This window comes from Bombus flavifrons, chromosome 6 (genome assembly GCF_040668555.2).
Source record: "Bombus flavifrons isolate JBK064 chromosome 6, iyBomFlav1_principal, whole genome shotgun sequence".
Classification (NCBI taxonomy): domain Eukaryota; kingdom Metazoa; phylum Arthropoda; class Insecta; order Hymenoptera; family Apidae; genus Bombus; species Bombus flavifrons.
The window spans coordinates 13,924,668-13,937,887 of NC_138447.1; the positions used below are offsets into that span (position 1 = coordinate 13,924,668).

Sequence of the window (13,220 nt, forward strand, 5' to 3'; positions counted from 1 at the left end):
GATCGCCATCAAGGATAACTTCTTCGGTCCTCGGTTCGTCGTCCTCGTGAACGCTTCGCCTCGACTTGGTACGGTTTTCACTTTCGCTGAAACAAAGCGGCTCAGCTTTTTACTGATGACACGGTTGACGGTTCGGTTGACGAAATACGACGATCGTGTCATTTTCTCACGAGACCGCAAACTCAATCCCAAGACGTGGCTGCACGCTCGTCTGCAGGAAGATTCTCACGTTTCGCAACCTGGGTCGCACTTGCTCCCGTTTCCTGTCTTATCGGTCGTCAGACAATAGAAGCTTCTTGAACCGGGAACACGCGTCCTACCGACGTGAACGACGCTGTTTCCTCTCTTTGATTCCACTCTCTGATAAATTGGACTTCTTCGGTGCAGAGTATGAAACCTAACAATGGGAACTGAATAAATACGAAATTATATAGTGTAGAAGGTAATGCGTTTGAGGGAATAGGAACACGAGATCAGTTGCGAACAGGATCCGTGTTTTACGTAAGACAAATTAACAGATTTTAAGAGACTTTAGGAGAATCGGTACTCGTTCGTGTGCATTCTTCTCGGTGTTCTTCGAGGAAGTTTCTACGCTACATACAACGGGGCAATTTTAAAATTCGAATTAAAATAAACTGTGCTTCTCTTTCGATCTTCTCGAACGTATCCTTGATTGTTCAGAAAATTCGATAATTTCGTATGTTCGAAGTAAATTATGCATTCTTTTTGCAATTATCTCAACCGTCGAGTGACATAAAAATCAAAAAACCAAGAAAGATAGACTCGTACGTTTCTCCCATACGCTTCTCTTATTTATATATTCGCATTTTTAACTCGTTCGCTTGTTATCGTACCATTATGTATACTTCTTCTTACTATACCATTCTACGAATAATCATTAATCTATACGGTAATCTAAGATCGTACGATCTAATCGCTTTCTAATTTTCAAATCAAAGTGGCAAGACATAATCAACTACCGCTTCTATCCCTCGAAGCAAGTAAAATTCCGGTTACAGAGGCCTAAGCTAATAATTCGATCGAGAAGCGAATAAAACGCGGCACCGGTCCGGCCGCACCGTTAAGTAATCGCGAGAAACGGTTGTTCGATACAATTCCCGTGTTTCCGTGACGAGTAAATCGCGAATGGTTCACGCGGCCGTTGATCGCCGGGCTGACTGGTAAATCGCGGTTTAAAGATAGTCCCGATGGCTTCTTCGCCAGAGTCCGCGCTCGAACGCCGCCGGAACGCGTCAGCGAAGTCGTCGGTGCGTGGCTGGAACCACCTGCTTCCGGTGCTCGTGGCATCGCGTCAGTTGCACCGTCGCTTCAACGGCACCTGTGTTACAACCCCGTGGCAATAACGTTCGAAGTTCCGTCCTCTTTCAACCAAACTAATTCCAAGTTCCTCATCCGGGCCGATTTCCCTGACAAAAGTAGGATCTGCACGCCAGCGGATAGGAATGCGAAAAGATTATGCATCGAACTGTCGTTCTCTGTTCTTAGCTTGCCTCTCTTTCTGTTTTCTACGCTTCCTTTTGCATTTCGTATCTCGTTTCATGATTTTCTTTTCTCCTCTCGGTTAAGAGGGAGTTATTCTTAGCTTCTTTTTCTCTCTTTCTGTCTAGTTTTTTTCTCCCCTCGTTTTCTATGCTTCCTTTTGCGTTTCGTATCCTGTTTCATGACCCTCCTTTTTCCTCTTGGTTAGGATGCAGCTATTCTTAAAAGAGTTGATTCTATTAGGAGAGATATTATGCGAGAGGTTCCTTTCATGCTGTTTTATCGATCAGCATCAGAGGCTTCCGCGATTCAATATCGAGATTGCTTTCCATCAATTCTTCCTACATTGGAAATTGAATTATCCGGCTATCATCTTCCTACGTTTTTTTCAAACAAGCCCCGGAACTTTTTATTCGCCAGTTTTACGAAAATAGGGAACGAATACGCGATTTACTCTCGTTATGTTCTTCAAGGCTGTTTCAAACCGATTATACATTTCTTTTGTTTCGAAAAAGTTTCCTCAGCTTGAAACAAATACGAAAGAATCGTCGTTGATGTCGGTGGTTTTTCATTTCGATCTTACGGCAAAGATTCTTTCAAAACGACAGAAATTTCTGTATCTTCCTACGTAAGAGCAATATCGACACATAAACATTCGGAAACTATTGGGATAAATTCATGAATCATTATTTACATCCTCTCAGAATATTAAATATCTTTTTATTTATTTGTTAAAACGTGAGCAAGATTAAGATATAGAAATTGCAAATATTTGTCGGAGCTAAATTCAAAAATTCCTAAAAATGTACATTTGAACACGTTCGAAAATTGTCTCGTGTAAAGAGATTAGGATTTTCTGGAGAAACAGAACAAACCCATTACTCTAATGGAGCGTAACTTTCTCTCGACGTTGGTAACAGGATTCTCAAAGCACCCGAACTTTTCGCGAAAGTGCATCAAATCGGACTGACACGCTTCATTAGGAACTTGAACGCAGCCGTAAAACTCGTAAAATAATGTAATTTGTTTCAGAAACGACTGGTTGGTCGGTGAAAAAAAAAAACTCGTTCCGAAAATTACGTTCCACTCGTACGTTATATCGCAGACTGTTCCGCGATCAAACATCAACGTGTAGACGCGTACAATTTAACGAAAGCGTCGGCATACCGGTCGACGATCATCCAGACTTTATTAAAGCGTTAACAATAGCAACCGCTTGGCGAGGATGCTTAGAAAGTAGAAAAAAAAGACAGGCGAAGATTCCGTGATTCTCGTAATTTCGCTTTTGCGTGACGTGTTGAAATCGCGCGTGTATCTTATAGATGTTAGATAGTAGCTAATCGAATCTCACAAGGAACAGAGAGCAGCATCCTGATTAACTTGTTGCTCTACTATTTCCTTTTACGGCTATTACTTTTCCATATGATAAAATCAGCCACTTAATCACTTGAAATTCTTTCTTTCCTATTGAAAATAGAAACGCTTTGCGTCGTTTAGAAGATAGACCTGTCATAATACGATCATCGCGTACGTACAAAGTCGTAATTTATAATGTTCATAAATTGGAAATTAGAAGCTTCGTTTTTAAGCATAACTCGTATTCCTCGCTATCGTAGCAGAATTTTCGCCTTAAACGCGACTGAAAGTTCCAAACCAGGAAGATACATGTGTCACGAGTAGTTTGATACCGTATCAACGGTAGCATTCGTCAAATTTTCCACACGAAAGCAAACAATCCAAACGCATCAGTCGTTCGCGAAAAAGGGACACGATATTGCGAAAGACGTTTTACCGGTACAAAAATACCACGTTGGTAAATGCGTGACACGAATTCGCTAGAGGCCGCGATTCCACGTCCGAAAATACACGTGGTTTAATATCGAAAAAGCGTTTCTGGCAACGCAACGGATGAAGAAACGTCTGTGGTAGAAGGTGGAAACACGATGGACTTCTCCATTGGAAACATCGGTACGCGAGACATCACTGTGCGAAACATCGATGCGCGAATGCGGTGGCACTCCATTTAACTCGATTTGGAAGGTATGACGTGACTTCATCGAGAACGCTAAACCATTTTGGTGCAACCTTGTCGGAGCAAGGTGGTCGCATATGGCGGCGTGCACCTGTCAGCGACCTAAACGTACGTACGAGCAACTGTCGCAACTGTTCTTCGTGAGGACGAGCTGTAAAACCGGCGGCATTTAAAAAAAGTGGCAACACGATCGATGGGCCCACTGGACGATTGGGACTACGGTGACAACGATCAGGCAACCAGGAAACGCGTGGCGCGTGAAAGCGATGGTCAAGCGAAAATGCCGATCGATGGTCGGCCGACTAAACGTTTGAACGCGCTCGAGGTCGTTTAAAATGTTGTTCACGCGCGTAAACGCGATGCTTTTGATTCGACGATTGCACCAGCGGGTTCGTTTATACGGCACCATACACGATTTAATGCATCGCGGTTAAACTAGATTATTCGACCACCTCGAGCCTGTTATTTTTGTACTTCAAAGAGATAGACTTGCGAGAAGCTTTGCGCTTTGATAAACATTGTGACGATGGAATATTACGAAATTGCAAAACCACAGTATTACGGAGAATTGGAACAATAATACGACGCTTTAGACTTACAAGACGTACGAAGCTTGAAAGATTTTGCGAAGCTAATTATTAATCTGTTCGCTGGATTGTATCTTAACCGGAAACTTCTATAATTACGAAATTAGAAATTAATAGTAAAAACAGATTTCCATCGATTTCATTTACGTCGATCGTAGCTCTCGCAGATGCAAATACGATATAATTTATTTGTACAAGGGAAATGAAACAAAATATACAAAAGAAGATAAGAGATAAGAAGAAAGGGAAGATAAGGGAACATAAGAAGAAGGAAAAAAGAAGAAACTTAATTGTCAAATTAAATTGTACTGAAACGATCACGAAAATATAGCAAAATATCTAGCCAATGTCTTCTCGATGTCCGCGAATCATTGTTGCCAAAACGAAGCTTCGTAAGCAGACAGTTTAGACGAATTAGAGAGGGTGAAGCATTATTTCCACGGCGATTAAGAAATCGACGAGCATGCATGCACCATGCATACACGCTCGTCAGTCAGTGTACCGTCGCTACGGGCAAAGAACAGGAGAAGAGGCACATTTCCCCTCTCCATTCACCTCATCGCGAGTAGTCAGAGTCCTGGTTGGCTATAGCCCAGAGTTCGGCGTCACAGTCAAACGCAAACAGTGGCCGCGGCAAAACAGTGGCACGAATGCTCGAAAAACCAACGACAGAAACCCCGGACACGGCATGCGATCCATGGGGATCCAAATCGAAGAGAATCGGCTGCTCTGATTATCAGGGCAATTCAATTATCGCGCGATTCTCAGCCGGATTCATTGCGTCACTGCACGATCGATCGATCGATGCGACAACGAACGAACGAAACAACGACTAAGCACCGGACAACGAACGATGCAACCACTTTAAACCATCATGTTCGCTTTTCCACTGACTGATAATCGGGAGAAAGTTTTCAAGTTTCCACGAAGTCACCAACAATTCGTGTGATCTAGAGTGCGTATGGAAGTATCGAATCTTAGAGGAACATCTTGTTACCGGGATTTGGATGAATAATTAATTGGTTTTTACATCTGTGGACAAGTGTTTCGATAGTTTGGTGCTCGCGGGTCGAATAGCGGACGAGACATTGGCAAAATGGGGGTGAAGAATTTTATTATGAAAAGGATACCCTTCTGCAAGATGAAGGCGAAGAGGAAGTACCGTGAGCCTATTTTTCTTACTTTCCTGCTTTTTCACATTTTGTCGAGTGGTACGAGTAGGTCGCGATCGACGATGCTAACGTTTATTTAGTTAAATATATATATATTTGTTTTAATATTTATCTATATTATACGACGATCAAATGGAAAAATTTCATATTACATATATTTGAAATTTCAACGATAGATAGTGGCGAACAATACACAAGTCTCCGCGTCTGTTTTTCTTCGCGATATCTACGAGACGTTACGATAACAAATTCTTACGTCATATCGATTTTTCTCATCATATTTTTGCGTGAATTATCGTCTACTGTTTGCATATCGTTTCGCATACTCGTACAGCTCGAATCTAACCGCTGCTTAGACTAGACTTTTCCTACCAGAGACGCGCGTGTTTCAACGTCAACAGCAATTAAAAGATACTTTTATCTGAAGACTAAAACAAACGAAGAATTCATTATCATCGCGATAGGAGAATCGTGCTACCGCGTGTTTGGCCACTTTGACCCTAGAAATTCGTATCTGTACGTTTTCTCCCTCCCCTCCAGAAAGAAAGAGGAAGAAACGAAACGTCCGGCAGTAATCGAATGGAAAGTGGAAGAAATTTTAATGGATACGATCTTTCGTTGGCTAGCAGTTCGTTTAATTAGAGTGTTTGACATGGAATCAAATTATATAGGAATGAACGAGAATCGAGGATATATCGGAAATTATTCAGAGGCAACCGTTCCATTGCTTTTTCCTTTTTTACCCAATCATTTCGAACATCTTTTTGATTCCTTCGAATTTAAGATCGTCGTAAATTTATCGCCGATAAATATCGTTCGTTTGGAGTTTCAATTCGACGAGCTAATACCATCGGTTAAAATTTATCATCTGTCACTTATAGATTAACGATCATATTAAGAAAGAGGAGATTCGATATAAACCACGTGAATTCAATGTTACCACAATGTCGCAATAAGAATATCAAAATCTTAGATATTATTGGCCATCGATAAATAACCAGAATATTCGTTTAATTTTCTCATATGCGGGAAAGGTATCACGAAAACCACCGAAGACGTAAGATTATCGTTACAGACATCTTCTGTTCCATCCAAGCAATTTTTCGGTAAACAAATTCTTTAAAAAGATCCCTGTAACAGTCTCATTCCAAGTATATTTAGATTCTAAATTCCTATAAAGAGTCTCATAAATAACGAAACTAGTTAGTCGTTAGGAAAATGCATTGAATAGTGTGGAAATTTAATGTTTTCGTTAAATACACCACATTACGAAAAAACTACTTACATTCTCTTAAAAATTCGTATGGGAAAGAAAGATGTTTTGCTCGTTTATTGCTACAAATCCTTCAATTTGTGAGCAGGAGGAAGAAAGGGAAAATGAAGGGAAGAAATGTCGAGGACCAGTCGAGTGCTCCTTTTTAATTTGACTTTCACGGTTGTTTCTTTTTTGTTTCTTTTTTTTTTTTTTTTTCTTAAAGGAATATGTACTTGTTTCTAATCCACATGTACAACGTACGCGAGAAACCAGCACAGTTTCATCCATATAAAGCGCAACGTAACGATTACGCGCCATTATTTACATGGCTGCATCGTTCGTGCATCCTTCGCGTTGTCACGGCTCGCGTGAGGACCGTGTCGAGTCCTTTTAAGGATATTCAATAGCGCTAAAAGGCTGCGTAAGGCTCCTGACTTCCTGAACAAATTTTTCGTCAACGTAGATGTTACATGTCCTGTCAGTTTCCAAAGTTCCTGAGATATCAAATTATAATTGGGAAATTCTTTGATGGAACTGCAAGAACTTAACTTCTTAACAAAGATTGATTTTCACGGTGATCGCTAGTATATTTTTCATTAACCTAGATTCGTATAGTTTTTAATATAATTGCTAGCATGTCCCAATTGGTCTCAGTGATGTCAGTAATGTTATGTATATGTATTTTATAATAGCAAAAATAATATATAATTATGTTATATATATCGTATAATAATCCAGCAATCGTTTTAAAAATTATCATTTTAAATATTCGGGTTATATGGTTGCATCGGTCTAGGAAGAGATAAATAAATGGTGATATTTGTGAAATTTTTGATATTTTGAAATGCTAGCGTAACGGTGTTTTTTTTAAAAGAAAATAAACGTTTTATATGTATATAACCGATTCTGGGAAAAAATAACAGTACAAGGGATAAAGTGAAAAAGAGCAAAATGAAAAGCAACTTTCAGTTGGAAGAATAGAAGGATTTAAAAAATCTGTATGTTCTTTTTCCAAATAATATTCGTTCAGCCAACGCGTTAAAGTAAACTCGGTAAAAATAATGGAAAGAAGTTTCAAAGGTAAAAATTGATTCCAGAATCTCCTGTGATTTAAAGAGCAAGCTGTTAGAAAGCCGATTTAAATCTATGAATTTTATAGCGAGCAACAGGATCGATCGATAACGGCCAAGTTTCTTCGTTCCGCGTGCTGCAGGTGCACCTTTAGGTGCAGAATTTATTTCTAACTGTTCTCATACGAACGACTGCATGAGTAATAAACTCGTGTTGATCTTATAACAGTCGAATTTACGAGCTATTTTATTTCGTTATAAGGGAAATTGAAAAATATCATTTTATAAAGGGGAACGCAAAGGAACAAGATGAATAAACATCTTCGATACTTTCATCTTGTTGATAAATGGCAGATCGATCCGATCTTAAAGCGTACCCTTTGTACATCGTGTTGGTTATCTCAATGAGCCTGCGAGCCTTCGATACTTGTTAATTCTGTATCCTCAAAAAGGTCAACGAGGTAGTCCTAGATTCCTCGAGAGTCTCAATAGCGAAGCTTTAAAAGCAGACATCGAACGTCCATTGCTTAAACGACTTAAACAACCGATTAATTCGAACGAAGAAGTAATCTGTCGCAAAATTTATGCCTTCATCCAGTTAGCTAAAACAACTTTAAACCCCCTTCTTCGGATTCAAATTAAATTCGACTAACTTGACTTCGAGTCCTTTTACTTAAATTTAAATAACTCGACTAATCCGTTTAAGGATTAACGAGATCCAACGGAAGCCGGATTATTACGATCACGAGTCTCGAATATTTTACTTTACCCCTGCTTTACCCCTTTCTGGTATTTATGCAATTTTATATTTCCATGAACGTAGCTAAGAAACTAGAATTTTAAAACAGAGAGTGCATAGTTGCTTAAATTTTTCATAAATGCATAAAAATCCACAACTTAGATATCTTTATTTAATATTTCACATTCGCAATTTGTCCAATTTGGACATTTGGTAGAATTTTTTAGCTGTTTGATTATCATGTGGGTGGCTACCCCCAGTGGGGTACCATCTTCGTGTTTGTTAGATTATATCCTTTATGACAACTTAGATATAACTAAAGTTGCTTGACAAATAAAACCGTTCGCGCGGTTTAACAAAATAATTACACGAAATGAGAACAAACATAACTTGGAAAACGATCATGCAGTATGCAAAATTGACCGATCGCTCGCCGTCCGAGAATCAAAGTTTTATGGCCTTTTCTCTTCTATTCTGTCAATCCGCTTACTCGGCGCTTATTCTCAAATAAAATATGCATACTTTGATGCCTGACCGATTTCATGACTTGGTTATATAGCTTGCGTCGACTGTAATGAAGGGAAAAAGTGGCACACGATGGATGAACGTTGTTCTGCGAGAGCGCGTGACGCGATTCGCGTGCGGCAAACCCCTTGGCATTAGGCCGAGCCTGAGACACGTGTGTCACGATATCGTCAAACGCATTCGAAATGCCGCGTCTGGCGCGTTTCTTTATTGTCCAAGCTCGTTTCCATGCAGCCACGCGGTCCGTTACGCAACAATCAATTAAAAGAAAAATTGAACGACAGCGCAGGTGAACACCGCTGCCGCAGTGCTTGCGTAACGTACGCTGTTTCTCCGTCTGTTTCGAGTGGAGAACCGTATTGTTACGAACGAGGGGTGTACGCGGAAAATTAGATTGCTGTTCCCTCGGACTTCACATGCAGATAACGCGTAATCCCATCTTTTAGAAATAGAGACATTAATTAAAATTTTATAACGTATTAGAATTCATCGTTCGTTTCGTTTTAATTAAATACTGTTACGAGCAATATATTTTTACGATTGAAGTAAAAGACCAGATATTCTATAATTTAAATGGCAAAATTACGGATCTCCTTTTAATCAAATCGTGTTAATCTGCGAACGAGTCAGGACCAAACAATTTAATCGACATTTATTTATTCAATAGTATTCTGCATAAAATATTTTGCAATTTTTAAATCATCATAACTGCAAATGACAACTGCACGCAGTGACTGATTCAGATTTTTAAACGACCGTGGACGTGAATAACATAAGGTCGATGGCCTCCTGTAGTCGTTAGATGATCTTGAATATCGATTGCATGATCTCAGTGAACCCATTTGACCTCCAAATGCGTTTCGACGATATAATCTCAATGACCCCACTTAGCTCTCAAATAACCTAGAACTCTAACAATATGATCTCAATCATCTTTTATAGTTTTCTAATGACCTCAAGCGCTAATGATTTCGACAAAAGCGTTTATCTATGCAAGTATCTTCTGTTCGTTACCCTCGTGTTTTCATGGTCAAACGACATGTTTACACAATTCTCCAAAAGATATTTTATATCTATGTAAAATCTTGTACACATGGAAAAAGTAATTTCCACAGCTGTCCAATTTTTCCATCGCGATGTTTCTACGCCTTCGACGAAACAGGTGTCCCATTAACCTATTCGTGTGCGTATTACGCGACGCATTCTACGTAACTACGGTAATTGAACATCGCGCTAAAAGCTATCGCTACGTTGCTCAGTGTCCAATATTTTTCGCCACGCTATCAGAACTTTCGTATACTTCTTGCAAGCAACATGTACATTCGTATGCATTTTCTGTTTGATCGATACAATTTCATCAGCGTGCTAAGACATTTACTTTTCTCTTAGTTTCTGACGAATCGGTTACACGACTTCGCTATCTGTATCGAAACGTATACCGGGAGAATCTGGATATTGAAGGAAGACATTATCGCAACGAAATGGTCCTACATTGCGCAACTGTCCATTTTATTATTTGTATCATCCTATACGTCGAGTTGTACGTTACTATTATACATCGTATTGCACATATTACACGTGCGATTCGTATCGTATATTTGGATAATATCAATAATAATATCAATCAAATATTCATTCGCTTGTTAATTTAATTGCATGAAGAATTTGTTTGCATTCAGGGCGGCATACTTGCGTTCGTTATCAATAACGAAATGTTTCACTTCATAAAGTTTCGTAGAATTATTTGAATAATTAAATTAAGTAGAGAACGATCAAACCGATTTCAACAGATATATCGAGAAAACCTTCGGCTAAAATAACGTACACTTTCATCGGAGCAAAAATCGAACAATTCTGTTTTCATTAAGCAGTAATTTTTCCAAATGTCGCGTGTAATACGTGTTTCCTTTTCCTAATAAAGTAGAAAAATTCTGCTCGCTTTAATAAAGAACAAAGCACGATATGAAGGTTTGACTTCATTACATAGAATTATATTTTAATACGAATTTCTGTGGCATTCGCGAGTAGACATTCTTATAATTAGAATCATTCCGTCGGCTGCCAGTCGAAATTAAATTCACGATTGAATCCACCAAGTTTAATTACATATCGTTCACGTGCGATTAATTGAAATATGTACCTCAACGCGCGTGAGTTTTTTTTAACATTTGCTGGTTTCGTGCGAAATGTCAAAAGCAAGATCCTTAGTCGTTAAAAAGTACAATACGCACGCAATAGTAGCGGCACGTACATTACATTTTCCGTATATACTCCACCATTATAAGATAAATTGAAGAGCTCGTAACAAAAATAACCCTTATCCGTGTTTGTCTCTTCCCAAAGAAACAAGATACTTGGCATACTTTCGACAAAATACTTGGCATATTGTACACGTGATCGTTGTAAACCGTAGTTATACCATAGATGAAATGTATTTAATTAAATCGGTAATTCAAATCAGAAGTTACGGAACCTTGATAAAGATAATTTCTGTTGAAGTGGTCACCACTTCTAAGAAAACTCTACATCTGGTCTTTTTAGTTTTCTCAAGCACCGAAGCCATCGACAGCGTGTAGACAAAAGACTGCGACGAAGACAGACCATAAACGGTAGACAGGCGACGTTGGATGTAAACTACCGATGAGTCCTGTTTTGCGACCAAGTTTCAGGACAAAAAATCAACCAAAAACAAAATTACATAAAAGCTCCGCTCCCCAGCGGCTTAAATCCAAAGAATAGATTGAAAATCACAAAAAATGTAAAACACCGACACATAATATAGTATGGCTACGTCGTACCGTCGCGTATCGGTACTTTTGCCTAGCACATCATTACCAAAATTCACAGTTTATTATAAATACCAAAATGTAACAAAAATTGTATCCTTGGTTAAATAAACATCATTAAAAAAAAAAAAAAAAAAGACAGGCGACGTTGGCTTCGGGGTTTTCAGTTATTGGGTAACACGGCTAGCGTGCGGATCTGGACCAGCTCAAATTGTATTCTTACTTATAATTACACTTCCATTTAAATATATTTTCTACCTTACAATTTATCCACGAGTTTTCTCTGTTTACATATCGAATAACCTCAACGATTTTAGATCCTTTTAATTTTCATCCGATGATAAACGAGGACATGGACTAGTTTTCGCGATATCGATTCCGAAATATCAGGAATAAAAAATAAATTATGGAAATAAATAATAAAAATGTTTCTCTAGATGGAACGAACACGGCCACACCAGCGCAGAACAACGCGCAAACGGAACACGCCGGGGGTGATTTTGACAACGCGAGCGTCGGAAGCGGAAATTCGAATCTCAGCACCGGCGCGCTACAGGTAGGAGCAACAAGTAAACAAAATCGAACTCGTATACTTGACAACGTCTACGACAATAAGATCGTATTACTGTGAACGTAAACCTGTGTATTTGTAGAACATCAGAGAACAAATGGCGGCGTCGTTGGAACGGATGCGGGAGTTGGAGGAACAGGTCAAGGCAATTCCCATGTTACAGGTAAACAGAATAATTTTGATTTCAATCTGAGACGTTTTCCTTACTGTAAATCTCGTGAATCGTGTTTGTCCTTCTTTCGATAACGTAATCGTGTTCAAATCCCTACGGGAAGAGGGTCGTCCTTTTAATTATCGTAAACTCGTGACTCAACAACGTAATGAACTTTGAAGAAGGAAGAAAGATAATAACTTCGCACAGAGACTTTCGTTGTTCGTTGAACCGACACTCGAGAAATTCACATTTCGTTTAGCGTGTTTTTCTCGGCGTTCGTTATAACACGAGTTAATTTCTTTCTTCTCATTGCGATACTTTCGTCAAGGAAATATAATTACGTGTCGTAAAGTAAATGCTGACTGTTGCAGTGGCACGTTCCGTGCCTCGCGCTTATCGGTAACACAAAACGATTATTCGGAAGCAAAGTTTTCATACAATAAACGTTGAAAAAAAATGTATCACTGCAACGTCAAAACTAAATTCTTTGATTTAATTTCAATTCCAAGGACAAACGTGTGGAACTAACCTTCTCTTCGCGATCGATCAAACAATCTGTCTTCTCTGTCTATGCGATAAAAATAACTTATTACAGGATCCCTTGCGTTTGAATCATTTGACTTTCTAAATTCACCAAACGACTTCAATGCATTCTTAAATTTCCAAATTTAAGGATCTTTAAAAATTCACCAAACATTGAACATCTGCACCTTTAAATTCACAGATTTCGAGATCTTGAAAAATTCCTCAAATCTTAAATTTCTAAAGCCTGAAATTTCCAACTTCCAAAGAGTCCGATTTATTAAACCCTGAACCCTGAACGCCGAAC

General features: G+C 39.0%; 1 protein-coding gene and 1 long non-coding RNA gene across 6 annotated transcripts in view; one reads left to right on the top strand and one right to left on the bottom strand.

Moving 5' to 3' along the window:
• Kank (KN motif and ankyrin repeat domain-containing protein 2 kank) overlaps nucleotides 1-13,220 on the top strand; it is a 66,334-nt gene that overhangs the window by 46,838 nt on the left and 6,276 nt on the right. For 4 of the 5 annotated variants that reach the window (XM_069115617.1, XM_069115615.1, XM_069115618.1 and 1 more), the window contains exons 5-6: nucleotides 12,104-12,222; nucleotides 12,320-12,400. In XM_069115617.1, coding sequence (XP_068971718.1) covers nucleotides 12,104-12,222; nucleotides 12,320-12,400 — 200 coding nt within the window. Of the gene's footprint in view, nucleotides 1-4,567; nucleotides 5,283-12,103; nucleotides 12,223-12,319; nucleotides 12,401-13,220 lie in introns of those variants that run through there. The other variant, XM_069115619.1, reaches the window with a different exon arrangement.
• On the bottom strand, nucleotides 29-12,539 carry LOC138181078 (uncharacterized). Its single transcript, XR_011173437.1, has 3 exons — nucleotides 12,445-12,539; nucleotides 230-397; nucleotides 29-86 (listed from the first exon to the last, which is right to left on the bottom strand). It is a non-coding gene; the product is annotated as an uncharacterized LOC138181078 (long non-coding RNA).